Source organism: Tachypleus tridentatus, chromosome 12 (assembly GCF_004210375.1).
Source record: "Tachypleus tridentatus isolate NWPU-2018 chromosome 12, ASM421037v1, whole genome shotgun sequence".
NCBI classification, from domain to species: domain Eukaryota; kingdom Metazoa; phylum Arthropoda; class Merostomata; order Xiphosura; family Limulidae; genus Tachypleus; species Tachypleus tridentatus.
Window position 1 is genome coordinate 7,961,450 of NC_134836.1, and position 15,033 is coordinate 7,976,482.

Sequence of the window (15,033 nt, forward strand, 5' to 3'; positions counted from 1 at the left end):
CATATATGAATTCTATATTTGCATTACAAGGTACAGACACATCAGACTTCCTTAGTACCAAGCCACAGAATATTTATTGTGTACTAGGAGGTACTATGACTACCTGTCTACTGCTTCTGAGAAGTGGATAGCTTTCTATGGAGCAACAGTACACTGGTTGCATAAGTGAAACTGACCAGCAGGCTCTATAGTAGTTGCACCAAAGGGTACTTATACTTGGACTGAGGTCAGCAATTACTATCTTTGTTCTGTGGTTAATGCTACCAACATCTAATCAGAGACATACTTCTTAATTCACTTCTAGTTTACTGCTATTTGTAAGGAAAAAGCTGACATTGTTTGGCCAGAGTTATGGTCGAACTTGAAGAGATTGATGTGTTGCATGATATACCAGTGCTTTTACTGCTTCTGTTTCGGAACTATATCTTTCTCTTGCACTTTTACAAGTACGTATTAAACTCCACACACTTTGAGATATCTAGGCTGACCAACAAATCTTTATGTGCCAGCAGACTGATGAGCTCGTCAAATGTTGCTGAACAGTAAAAAATACACCTCTAATTCTGAATCTCAAATGGAAAAATTAAGAGAAATGTTAAAAAAACATCTACAGTTAAAATTATTTTCATCGTAACTTTCTGTTCTGTTGGTTCACTATGCTTCGCTACCTTTTGACATTTAAACCATTATTTTAAAGCTTTCTCTGAATGTTTTTTTTTAATTTCGCTCAAAGCTACATGAGTGCTATCTGCGCTAACTATTCCTAACTTAGCAGTGTAAGACTAGATTGAAGGCAGCTATTCATCACCACCCACCGCCAACTTTTGGACTACTCTTTTATTAACTAATAGTAGGATTGACCGTAACATTATAACGCCTCCACGACTAAAAGGGCGAGCATGTTTGGTGTGACGGGGATTCGAACCCGCAACCCTCGGATTACGAGTCGAGCGCCGTAACCACCTGGCCATGCTGGGCTCTTTCTGATGATAAATGCATGACGTGACTTCTGAAAGACAGTAGATATAAAGCGCTATTTTCAGAGCTCTTTGATTTTTAATCGGAAATAAACAAATGAAGCAGTATGTGTGAAAAAACGACGACATGCATTTAACATGATTTTATTGTAAATTTTAAGCGTTTGAACTATGATTTTAAACGTAGTTCACGTAGTCAGTGAACTAACGGCCCGGCATGGTCAAGCGTGTTAAGGCGTGCGACTCGTAATCTGAGGGTCACGAATTCGCATCCCCGTCGCGCCAAACATGCTCGCCCTTTCAGCCCTGCGGGCGTTATAATGGTACGATCAATCCCACTATTCGTTGGTAAAGGAATAGCCCAAGAGTTGGCGGTGGGTGGTGATGACGAGATGCCTTCCTTCTAGTCTTACACTACTAAATTAGGGACGGCTAGCACAGATAGCCCTCGAGTAGCTTTGTGCGAAATTCAAAAACAAACAGTGAACTAACATACGATTCTTGGGACCACTGCCTAAATCTAATAGTGAATAAAATCTTCATTTCATTTGTAAGATATTTTAATGTAATATCCTTATTGAATTTTTAACATGATGTTTTAAAATGTTTTGAGTGCCGTCAAACGAGAAAAGAACAACACAAAAGAATCGAGAGGAACGTTTACATTTCAAGCAACGCTATGGGCTGTTACTTTGGAAAGAAGTTATTGTTGTTTTTGAATTAAGCCCAAAGCTACACAATGGGCTATCTGTGCTCTACTCACCATGGGTATTGAAACCCGGTTTTTAGTGTTGTAAGTCCCCAGACATACCGCTGAGCCACTGGGGAGCACTTTGGAAAGAAAAACTCAACCGAATGATGTCATGGTTATGCCTTCGCATTGTATTTTGTTACCCTTATAGTTTTGGCATAAGACGTTATTTTTTCAAGCATTATGTAAATTGTGAACACATATTTTAATTTTCTAATTGTCGTTAATCAGTCACAAAATGCTAGTACAATTTCAAAAATTTACTGTTAAAATTAAACTTCAACTTTCTAATTAGTAAAATTCCTGCTCTGCGAATATTTAGTAAACTGTTATTTAAGTAAATATAAATTAGCTATCTGTGCTGTGTACACCCGGGTATCAAAACACAACCAACCACTGGTGCAGGTCTACGGATTTACAACGCTAAAATCAAGGGTTCGAGTCTTCTTGGTGGACTCAGCAGATAGCCCGACGTGGCTTTGCTATAAGAAAACACAGTTTTTAGCGGTATGAGTCGAAACTGAAAATATATTTTTGAAATATGGTTTCCTTCAAAGTTCAGTATAAAATTCACAGGGTGTACTGTACTCATGTATTTCCATAACAACAGAGAGTCGCAAGCATGGTGTGTTTCTTTAGATTTTATATTTAATATAAGAAAAACCTATTATTGTCCCATAAAGAAGACTAAGTTTTTTTAATCTAATTGAAAACAAAATTATGCATGATGGTGTATCTATAACAGAAGAAACGTAGTGAAAATTTTAACTTCTATCAAAACTAATTGAAGTTGAACTTGGGAAATGTATTTGTAGGCGTAGGAACTTATAAATATATTATACTATTGTTAATGCCTAGCAAACGTTTATTATCAAGTAATATATTGTATCTCAGAATGGCTGGTATGAGTATTAACACTTTTACCAAAATGTAGCAAAGAACAGCGTTTCGACCTGAAGATGACCTAATCTTCTTTGCTATATTTTGGTAAAAGTATTAATACTCATACCAGCCATTCTGAGATACACTTATACTTCAAGTGGGTTCTCGTCATCAAGAAAAGTAATATATTATTGTTATAAGTCTAATTACATTTAGTAGATAATTAACAAGGACTAGATTAGTGTCGTCTTAATCTGGGACATACCAACCTAAAGTTCTAACATTAATGTGCTTGTCATTTATTGTTGAAGGTATCATCATCACATACTAATGATACAGTACGTGGAAATGTGGACCCTAGTGACGAGATCTAATATTATAGTAGTGCAAAACACTGGTTCATCACACCTGAAAAGATAATGTTTATTTCACCATTTTCCTATTGCAGGCTTCCAGTAACTGTATTGGTACAGGAAAGCAATGTATTGAATATACATAGCTCTGATATTTTACAAAAATTATAAAAAACGTAATTTTATGTTTTAAAATGTTTCTTTAACAGATTTTAATAACTGAAACAGTTTAGACACAAGAAAAATATCTGTTTTTCATAAAATAAAAATGTTTTCAGACCACAATTAAGAGTCTAAGATATGGCAAGATGCATGACCATTTATTGAGTTTTATTTTATAAGTTACAGCTTCAGTTCCAGGTGAGTGGGGAAGTTGGTATAGAAAACTTCTCATTGAGTAGCACAGTCACACTTGTACTAGAGTGAGTGGATGAAACCCTTAGTGGCAAAGTAAGGCTAGAATCTTACCTACTAATGTAGCATAGGACACCCCATTACATTATTAATCAAGTCATTCCCAGTGGCTTCATTCCATTCGGATGGGTTGTGGGTACGTTTTGGAATGTAGGTCTAGGCTGCCATTGTTAGTATTTCATACTTGTGGTGAATATCTTGCATATTTCTCCAAACTGAAATGGCCTGGTTTATAGCCCTAATTATACTACTCATGCTCAGCTGCTATTTGTGCAATAATGGATAATTGAACAATCTTGTATTCTGCCAACCTCAGTAACTCTTTAGCAAAAGATTTTTGTACCACTATCTTTTACTCTATTTCCTTTCCTAACAACAAATTCCAATAATAATACTGGGTGAAAAATATTATCTGCTTGAGATGGATGTTGTCTCTCGATGATTGCTCTCCATTAGGCTAGCCCCATCCACGTGGATGCCACAAGAAATTATATTGTGTACCCTCAATGTTAGTGGTGAAATATTTTATGTGCTGTTTCTTATACATATGGACAATATTTAGTGTAACATAACATTTGAGAAAAAATAAGGGACCCCTTGACCTACTATGGCTGTTTTAGTCATTTAACCAACAATCTATCTGCCTACATCCAGCCTTGACTCTTCAAGAACTCATTAAACCCTATCTGGAAAACTCCAAATCATATTTGAAGTCTACCTATTCCAAAGGCTGACCACTCTATTTGAAAAATAAATTGCTTAATTTGCAGAATACTTGGTTCCTGCCAGATCTTAAATCTATGTTCCATAGTCCGATCAGTTTTACCTCTAAGTGTTAGTGTTAGGAAGAAGTAGAAAGTATTATTTCAGCTTCTCTTGGATTTTTCTATATAATGTATGGTGAGGTAGTCAGAGCTTGTGCTTACAACTAGGTTTAGTCCTATTTGTTAGATTTAATTTAATATTGGTATTTTGCTGAATAGGGGTTACTTCAATGTGATAAGTAGTTGATTTAACTTACCTACTTTCTTGTGGCAGTGTGATAGAATGTATTATTGCAAGTCTGATATGCACTTTTTTCTTTCCTATAGGCAAAGGGAATACCTGTGAAAGAAGCTATCAAGATTTGGGTGAGTAAAATCTTAGCAAGAAGAGTGCAATTTAATAGTGTAGTAATTTCAAGTGACACTGCTATATAATGGGAGAATTGGTAAAAACAATTGTGAATTAAATCTCACTTTAGTAAGTAATAGAGTTTTAAGATTAGAAAATAAACAGATTGAACATTTAATGTGAAGTGAAACACAATCTCTTTTGTGTATTCAGACCAAAAAAAATAAATAGAGGTTTGAATGTTTCCTTCTTTAGGATCAGGGAATCAATCAGCAGTTTTTGTCTCTCAATAAGTTTTCTATCAATTGACTCATATTAGGACACTGATACAGCTAATACGAGTCCTACAGTCCATACTAACATAACAGGAATTGTTGGGTTTACCTGTAATGATGCATGCTACGATGTGACTCTTTATTCTTATACAACATAGTAGAACAACTGCTAAAGTTATACTTACCATGAATTAATCTTTCACAGAACTATATTCAAGTTACACCTGAATTTTTCATGATGCTACATCATCCATAACTGGATTTGGATATTAGTTTTATTATCAAAAAAGGGGAACTAGGGTATTCAGCATTTCTGGCTCTTCTTATCTCCAGCATGCCATATGTTATTATAAAGTAATTAAGAAATTATCTTGTGTATTTGCCCCATACAAGGATGGATCCATTTGAGTTGCTAGTTAAAATTGAAATAACCATCTAAAGGTAGGGCTTAGTATAGTCAAAGGCATAAAAGACCCTTATTGTCCAGAATGTATGACTAAGCACAAGTATTGTAAATTAAATTTTTAAACATTACCTGAATACATCAGACTCAGTGTTGCCAAGTCTGCCTATAATAAGTGGAATTGAGCTAATTTTCTTCACAAGTTTCTTTAATTTTTTGAGAGCTATGGGTTGCAATTTTTTTGGTTTATATTATTCTGATGTTGCTTATTTGTTTTGTTGTTGTTTTATTTTGTAATAACTGACTTAATCACAACAGAGTAGATTCATTATGGGAATGGTTTCGGTAACTGATTGAGTTAATTAATTGCCCATATTATTATAGTGTTAGAGTCATCCTTGATGATGAGAAACCCACTTGAAGTAAAAATGTATCTCAAGATGGCTGGTATGGGTTTTAAAACCTGAAGATGACCTAAGAAGGTCAAAACACTGTTCTTTAGATTATTTCAATACCCATACCAGCCATCTTGAGATACATCCTGTCCCAACTCCTTGTCAATTTAAAACACATCACAATCGTGAATGTTTTGGCCCTCCCACTTGACACATTCTGAATAACAATTAAGTCATGCAAAATTACCATTTTGAGGGTAAGCCATAAAGAGCAGCTTTGAAATCAGGGATGCTTGTTTTTCTCACCAGATGTACCAACACTAACCAGAATAAAGTAATATTATTTGTGATACTGTACATTACCTGCTCTCACATAAATAGCTGTTCCGGTTCAGTGCTGCCCTCTGTATGCAAACAAAATTTACACATGCCTCCTATCTTCCCTTATTCCAATGAGTCTCTGATGCATGTCATCATGTGACAATTCTCCACCAGTAACATTGCAACATATTCTCATTATGCATGTAACACCTGCTATTCAATTCATATCATCATGTGACAATTCTCCACCAGTAACATTGCAACATATTCTCATTATGCATGTAACACCTGCTATTCAATTCATGTCATCATGTGTCAATTCTCCACCAGTAACATTGTAACATATTCTCATTATGCATGTAACACCTGCTATTCAATTCATATCATCATGTGACAATTCTCCACCAGTAACATTGCAACATATTCTCATTATGCATGTAACACCTGCTATTCAATTCATGTCATCATGTGACAATTCTCCACCAGTAACATTGTAACATATTCTCATTATGCATGTAACACCTGCTATTCAATTCATGTCATCATGTGTCAATTCTCCACCAGTAACATTGTAACATATTCTCATTATGCATGTAACACCTGCTATTCAATTCATGTCATCATGTGACAATTCTCCACCAGTAACATTGTAACATATTCTCATTATGCATGTAACACCTGCTATTCAATTCATGTAACATTCTCATGTGACATTCATGTCATTCTCCACCAGTAACATTGTAACATATTCTCATTATGCATGTAACACCTGCTATTCAATTCATGTCATCATGTGTCAATTCTCCACCAGTAACATTGTAACATATTCTCATTATGCATGTAACACCTGCTATTCAATTCATGTCATCATGTGTCAATTCTCCACCAGTAACATTGCAACATATTCTCATTATGCATGTAACACCTGCTATTCAATTCATGTCATCATGTGTCAATTCTCCACCAGTAACATTGTAACATATTCTCATTATGCATGTAACACCTGCTATTCAATTCATGTCATCATGTGTCAATTCTCCACCAGTAACATTGTAACATATTCTCATTATGCATGTAACACCTGCTATTCAATTCATGTCATCATGTGTCAATTCTCCACCAGTAACATTGTAACATATTCTCATTATGCATGTAACACCTGCTATTCAATTCATGTCATCATGTGACAATTCTCCACCAGTAACATTGTAACATATTCTCATTATGCATGTAACACCTGCTATTCAATTCATGTCATCATGTGACAATTCTCCACCAGTAACATTGTAACATATTCTCATTATGCATGTAACACCTGCTATTCAATTCATGTCATCATGTGTCAATTCTCCACCAGTAACATTGTAACATATTCTCATTATGCATGTAACACCTGCTATTCAATTCATGTCATCATGTGTCAATTCTCCACCAGTAACATTGTAACATATTCTCATTATGCATGTAACACCTGCTATTCAATTCATGTCATCATGTGACAATTCTCCACCAGTAACATTGTAACATATTCTCATTATGCATGTAACACCTGCTATTCAGTTCATGTCATCATGTGACAATTCTCCACCAGTAACATTGTAACATATTCTCATTATGCATGTAACACCTGCTATTCAATTCATGTCATCATGTGTCAATTCTCCACCAGTAACATTGTAACATATTCTCATTATGCATGTAACACCTGCTATTCAATTCATGTCATCATGTGTCAATTCTCCACCAGTAACATTGTAACATATTCTCATTATGCATGTAACACCTGCTATTCAATTCATGTCATCATGTGACAATTCTCCACCAGTAACATTGTAACATATTCTCATTATGCATGTAACACCTGCTATTCAGTTCATGTCATCATGTGACAATTCTCCACCAGTAACATTGTAACATATTCTCATTATGCATGTAACACCTGCTATTCAATTCATGTCATCATGTGTCAATTCTCCACCAGTAACATTGTAACATATTCTCATTATGCATGTAACACCTGCTATTCAATTCATGTCATCATGTGTCAATTCTCCACCAGTAACATTGTAACATATTCTCATTATGCATGTAACACCTGCTATTCAATTCATGTCATCATGTGTCAATTCTCCACCAGTAACATTGTAACATATTCTCATTATGCATGTAACACCTGCTATTCAATTCATGTCATCATGTGACAATTCTCCACCAGTAACATTGTAACATATTCTCATTATGCATGTAACACCTGCTATTCAATTCATGTCATCATGTGACAATTCTCCACCAGTAACATTGTAACATATTCTCATTATGCATGTAACACCTGCTATTCAATTTTATCAAATTATCACTTCACATTTGCCAGTACTCATGTTCAGATGTATTTTTTCTTTTAGTACTCTTTGTGTATACCATGATCTTAATATCCAAAGGGGAATTCTTCATTATTATTATTATTATTCTTTACATTGAAGAAATTTTTGAATTGAACTCATTTCTCAGTCTGTATTTTTTCTTACACTCACATATTTTATATCTGACACTTTTGTTTGATTTATATATTTTTACAATGAGGTCCATGTTCCTACTTTGGGAGTTATACCTCTTGTACTTTTTTTTCACAGGCAGCAGAGAGGGAGGGATCATTAGATTCCTCTGCTATTACCTGCATGAGATTAATTGTTATATGGGTTAACCTCCTTTTCAAGAACTTTCTCCACTAATCCACCTGTACAAGCCAAACCTGTTTGGCCTAAGGAAGATTTGATAGCCTTTTTCCAACACCAGATTTTGCTGTGTCTTTTCCTATCCATCCTGCAGAATCAAGAAGGCTTAATACTCCCCCTCCTTTCCTCCCCATTGAAAACAACTGCTTTCATATTTGGGCAAAACTGAAGGTGGTGGTTAGTAGAATTGAATAAAATCACATGCATCATGAGAGTATGCTGTATTCTTATTGGTGGAGGGTTGAACATGATGATTTGTATGAGAGGTGCACTGGAATCAGTCAATTCCAATACAGGGGAGATAGAGGGTTTGTGGCATGCAAAAAAATATTTTACATGTAGAGGACAACACTGAACAGGAATAGATATTTATGTGAAAAGAAGTAAATACCTGTTGGAAATGCATTTTCAATATAGGAAAAATTATAACATTTGGGGGTACAAAAGTATTACAGCTATATTACTTGGATAATAATACAGTAACAGCAATAAGTATGAATTATAAATATGTTAATATGTAATACAAATTGAAACCTTTTAATAAAACATTGATTATTATAATCAGCAATATATAACTGCTTGTAGAAATCACTTTGTTAAACTATCTGTGGATATTAAGTGTTATGCATATTTGTATTATTTTTCAAAATACAAATTGAAAATTTACAGAACTAGACTAATTGTGTATCTAGTTGACAGTAATAGACAAAGTGACTAAATCATATAGTGTTTACTCATTAACTGACTGACAAATTTGCTAACATAATAACTCATTTCAAAAGATTTATTAAATAAAAAGTCTAACCTGTTTTTGGTTTTTTTAGGACTAAACTTATTTCCTAAGCTTTGGAGAAAGTTTCAGATATTAAGATCATAGGTCATACCTGTTATGTTACATTAAACCAAACAATATAAATATCTAGAAGCATCTAGATTAATAACATGGGCTGTAGTACTGCTACTTTCATGGATTATGAACACTCTTTAACAACTGCATTGTGAAAAAAAGAAACAATGGCTTATTAAATTCAAATTTTCATAATTGGCAGTAAAAGGATCCTTGACAATTAACATTATTAATATTCATAAATATAAACATTACAATGATTAAACTATTATTAAAATATGTTTCAAAGTACAATCATCAAATGTGTTGTTGGAAAACAAAGCTTTATTTCATTACTAAATTACTTGCCTTAAACTGTTTAGTTACCCAATCATTTTTGGTGGTTTTCTTTTGTGTTACTTAAGATACAAATAGTGGGTAACACCATTGTGTCATTCTTTTTAGATATACATAATCAAGGAGAATTACTGGTTGTTCCATCCAGGTAATAAGTAGGAAGTAATTTCCACAGGAGCCTTGGATTCTTAATCAGATATTTGATTTATCTTTGTTGAAGTATTTTTATAAAAGCTAACCATTTGACCATTCTTTTGCCAGAATACCTCCAGAGATGATTGTGGTGAAACTCTTTTGCTTGTAGTACCTATATTTCTGGGTCCTGCAAACCAAATAGTTAATTTATTTTTGTCCTTCCCAATGTCTGCTTAACTTTGAAGATAGTCCTTCCTCACAGTATGTATTGTACAGCCATACCATGGCACAATAATTAAATTTAGTCTTATCAGCATTTATGTGATATTTTCACTAGATGATTTTTAGTCTTTTTCAGGTAAATTAATATGTACTATCAGTATTGTTGCTTAGTCTTATTGAATTCTCTAAGTCTCTGCTAAGTAATGGTCCTCGGGGTGTGAGTATGAATGGTCCTATAGCATTTTCAATTTCCATCTAAACATGAGTGATGTTTTTGTGTTCCTAGCAGCTTAATGTACTTCTGCTCAATATCTCAAGAGTAAGAGTGGAAGTGGAAGATTTTGATCCCACATTCTGTGATATTTATCCACATAAATGGCTGATTTAATTAAAAACACAATGTTGTATCTGTACATTATTCCATCAGAAGAGGGTGTAAGGTCACTTGCTTTGGTGTTTTTTTATTCCAAAGACTTAAGAAATCTACAAACATGTCGAATTCAGAATTCCATATTGATGTGAGTGTAGTTTCATAGGCATTCCATGTCGAAATAAATTCATTAACAGGATTCCTTACTAGAGTTTCCGCTTTTAAGAACATCATACACTTTTGGTCATTTGGTAAAATAGTCCATCACTGTCATAATTTGTTTATTTTAACTGTTGCTTTGTGGTGATGGACCAAGCACTCGGACATAAGCTTTCTCAAATAGTGCTTCAACACAATCCAGATATAGTTATCCATGTTTTCATTTTCTTTGTATTTTAGTTTATAACAGACCTCATATTATTTTTACAAGTCCTCTACAGATTTCTAAAATTTAACGTAGTAGAAACATTATGTTATACAATTTTTTTTCTCATCTGTCTCCAGTTGTTAACACATTGTTAAGATGACAGAGTTCTTTTAATTGTAATAACTGTACAAACTGAAAGTGTAATTTGTGTTAACTTGTAGCTTTCCTCTTCTAACACAACAAGCCTTTTCATAGATATTATTAATTATGCTATATCCAGCTCATCTTGGGTTGTTGGATGTATTGAGCTGCTGTATGCCATTCGTTATAATACTTGTATCTTTTGCTTAAACATATTTCAGATATGTGTAAGACCACATTTGTTTTTCATCAGTGGACATTCTATCTTCTACTCTACTTTGTTGTATTGGTGTTTAAATATCACAGTTAGGTGATAATGAAGGATTAATACTTGGTTATATTACTCCTTTGTCTTTTGCAATGTTGAACTCATGCTCCTAAATCTTTTAGAGCCATTTTACTCTTTACCCTTTTATAGTATGGAAATCATTCATCCATTTGAATACTATGTGTTTTGATATGAGTGTAAACTTTTAACGGTACAAATAGTGATGCATATAACTGAGTGCTTGAACAACATACATATGTTTTTTTAGTTGTACAATATATCTTTCCTGTATAATTAATTGATATCATTAAGAGATGATCACATATTCTGCCTCCTGCTATATATGTGGTAACACTTTTTACTGCAGAATCACTGGAATTTGTATCTTTTACAAGTGAATTTCCAACAGTAGTAACTACCATATTTTACAGCACAGAAGAAACACTGGCATGTAAGATGCAACATATTAAATCAAATTTGTATAACAAAAAAAACTTTTAGGTAAAACTGTGAGATAAAGAGCAAAAGCACTGTTGTTCTGTAAAACAAAAATACTAATTATCTAAATATCCAGCAAAATCTTCATCACTAGTGCTTGTGGATAGTGAACTTTTGCTATCTTTGAATAATGCATTATCTTCAGTTCCATCTGTGACATTACTAATGCTACACTTTTTGAAAAACATCACAATTAATTCTATTTTTACAGCATCTCAATAATTTTTTACCCACTTGCATACTTGTGGAATGTTGGGACATTTCATTCTTCCTGTGGATGTGAGGTCATGATCTGAGACTAGCATACAGTTGTTCCACACCTCAAGCATGTTCTGTTTAAAAGGTTTATTTGTGGATACATCAAAGGGCTGTAACATGCATGTCAATTCACTAGCCAACATTAATTTGTATATTTTAATCTATAGTTGTTTGGGGAAAGAGTAGGAAGAATTTAGCTTATGGGGGCAAAAGTAAAAGATGCATTTTCTTTAGATTCACATATTAAGTGCAGATGACTTTTAGAGGTTGTTTTTTTCAAGAAGTAAAAATGTATCTCAAGATGGTTGGTATGAGTATTGAAACTTTTATTAAAATAAAGTAGATAACAACTTTTCTACCTTCTTAAGTCATCTTCAGGTTAGCATATTTGTGAAAATATTTATCCCAGTTGAAATAAACAACATTATTTATGAACTGTCGAGGCCTTAACATGGAAATTAGAGTTCATAGTGAATACATACAAAGTTTTCAAAATTACGAAACAAAATGGTAACTGAAGGAACAAATTGAAGTAAAATCATGTAATGGGAAAACTAAATGACCTTCAAGAATGGCATAAGTTACTAAATAACTACAATTTAGTTAGTGAAAACCCAAATCAGTAAAACAACATCATGAATATTCCTAAGCATTGTTGAAGTAAGAAAACCCATACAATTGAAACAAAAACACAACTAGTCCTAACACAGTTGATTTAAGAATGAACTTTCTGCAGGAAGCAAGAAGGAAAAAAAATAATTCTATGGACATTTTAAATTTTTGTTGTTGATAGTAAATTACAGGACTGTAATGAAATTCCATAAACTTCATTGCAGTGTTATGCAAATAAATAATGGATTTGTTAAATTTAAGTAGACATAAAATAATAGCTATGTTGGTAGAGAAGTGATGTATGATGATTTTTCTCGAGACATTTGTTGAAATCATTCAGCTCCAGTAGGGAGAGCAGAAGGCTTGTGGCATGTGTAAAGAAAAAACTAAACACTTTGAAAAAGGTAGAACTGTTGAGAACTGAGGTTCCTTACTGAAATTGCTAAACAAAGTCCTGTTCATTATCAGTGAGCATCATCACATGACTTGTTCTCTCACAGCATTTGTGAGTAGTAACATACAGATATCATCCATTTGGTCATTGAATGACATTGTTTGTGTTGACCCATTTCAACCCTTATTTTCAAAGTTGCAGTAACATTTCTGTGAGAAAAGTAGATACTGTGTGCTTTCACTAACAATGAAGACACAAGGCAACTAGAACAAAACAATTTCAACAATTTTCTGAACAATGCATGTGTTTATGCAAAAACCACATTACAGTAGACTTAATGAAAAATTCTTATATTAATGAAAGCAAGTAGAAAACATATTACTGCATATTACAATTGATTCTGAGCATGTTTGCTATTCAAAGGCAGACTTTTTGTGGTTGTAATACTATTATACACTTAAAAACTGTAAAACATAGAATAAAGAATGTAGTGTATAAAGATGCAATGAGCCTAGTACAATTGTCTAGTAGCAAGCACAATGTAATATATTAATGTTTTTGCATCATAATAGGTGATATAAAGTGTATTGACCAACTAACTTAGGAGAACACATACTGAAATTTTGAAAATTTACCTGAATATACCTGAATACAGTTATGTTTTTTGAAAGTCATGGAAGTATTATCTGTAATGTAACCAAAGTAAAAGGTATACACACACACACACAAATTAAAAATTATTTGTGACCCAATAAAATAATATTCTTAATTATTGATAAGTATGAAATATTGTGATACATACACCAAACATTATATGTGCTATATTCTGAAACAGTAACAAACACTGAGAACGGTCAAAGAAATACTTTATAACTATGATAAAAGTACTTTGCAGTAGTGGTACAAACAATATATATGATGATAAAGACACACTCTAACACAGAGAAATTTGTTTTAATAACTTCTAATATAGATAAGTTATAAACATTGTATTAAAATAAAATCAGAAGCTGAAATTTTTCTTTGAAAATGGGTAAAAAAACGTTCTTTGAATTTTATGCTTTTCCATAAAACTGTGATTTCTTGTGAATGACTAACAAGAAAAAATTTAGGCATGATAATAATTGCAGACTTTCATGCTTAGGCATATAATTCCTAGTAAGCTGTGATAATAAAATTACATTAAAACAGAAAAAGAGACAAAATACAGTTTCATACAAAATCAAATATTTAATGGGTCACAGTTAACAATACAATTAAACAATACTAACATACTACATAACAATACATTCCAATTGGTAAGGTGTTGTGTGTACTTTGAAGCTTTAAATAGAAAGTGTAGAGCTAGCAACAGCTAATGAAGCCTTTAATAGAAGAATACTTCCATTAGCCTGTGTGCTTCCTCTTGTATGAGCTCCCCCTTGTAAGTGAATTTGAGTGAAATGAAACCATTAACTAAAAATAACCCCAAGTTAGATTAAAATATTCTTACTTCAATCTAAATAAATACATTAGAACTGAGGCCAACTTGGTTTTTACCAAATCAACTTCACTTAAAAATTAGCTCTTAATAATGACAGAGCCAATGTTTTGCTAACTGTGTATTAGATATACAAGACTGTTTAGTTTAAGAGGTATCATTTAGTTTATTTATGGATTTAATATTTAATTATTAGTTCGTTTTCATAAAAAAAATGGTTAAAGTTATTTATTATAAAAGCTAAAGTTATGACAAATTGTATTATGTAACTTTTTATGAGTCATTTATTGTGTATGTAGATTAATTGTTGTATTAGGCTTTAGTAATATTGTTGACATCATATTACTCAAAGCTTCAAAGTTTTATAGGTAAAATTGTTACAAGAGAGCTAGATATTTCTATATTTTTCTGTTACATATTATAAATACATGCAAATAGAGAGTGGAAGTTAAATTAATGAAAGTCAGGTTAGACTTTGTGATTGTTAGC

General features: G+C 32.9%; 1 protein-coding gene across 1 annotated transcript in view; it reads left to right on the plus strand.

Annotated features, from left to right (window-relative positions):
- LOC143234926 (uncharacterized) overlaps nt 1-15,033 on the plus strand; it is an 84,529-nt gene that overhangs the window by 14,715 nt on the left and 54,781 nt on the right. Inside the window, exons 4-5 of the mRNA XM_076472621.1 lie at nt 2,081-2,235; nt 4,469-4,507. Of these exons, the coding sequence (XP_076328736.1) occupies nt 2,081-2,235; nt 4,469-4,507 (194 nt within the window). The remainder of the gene's footprint in view (nt 1-2,080; nt 2,236-4,468; nt 4,508-15,033) is intronic.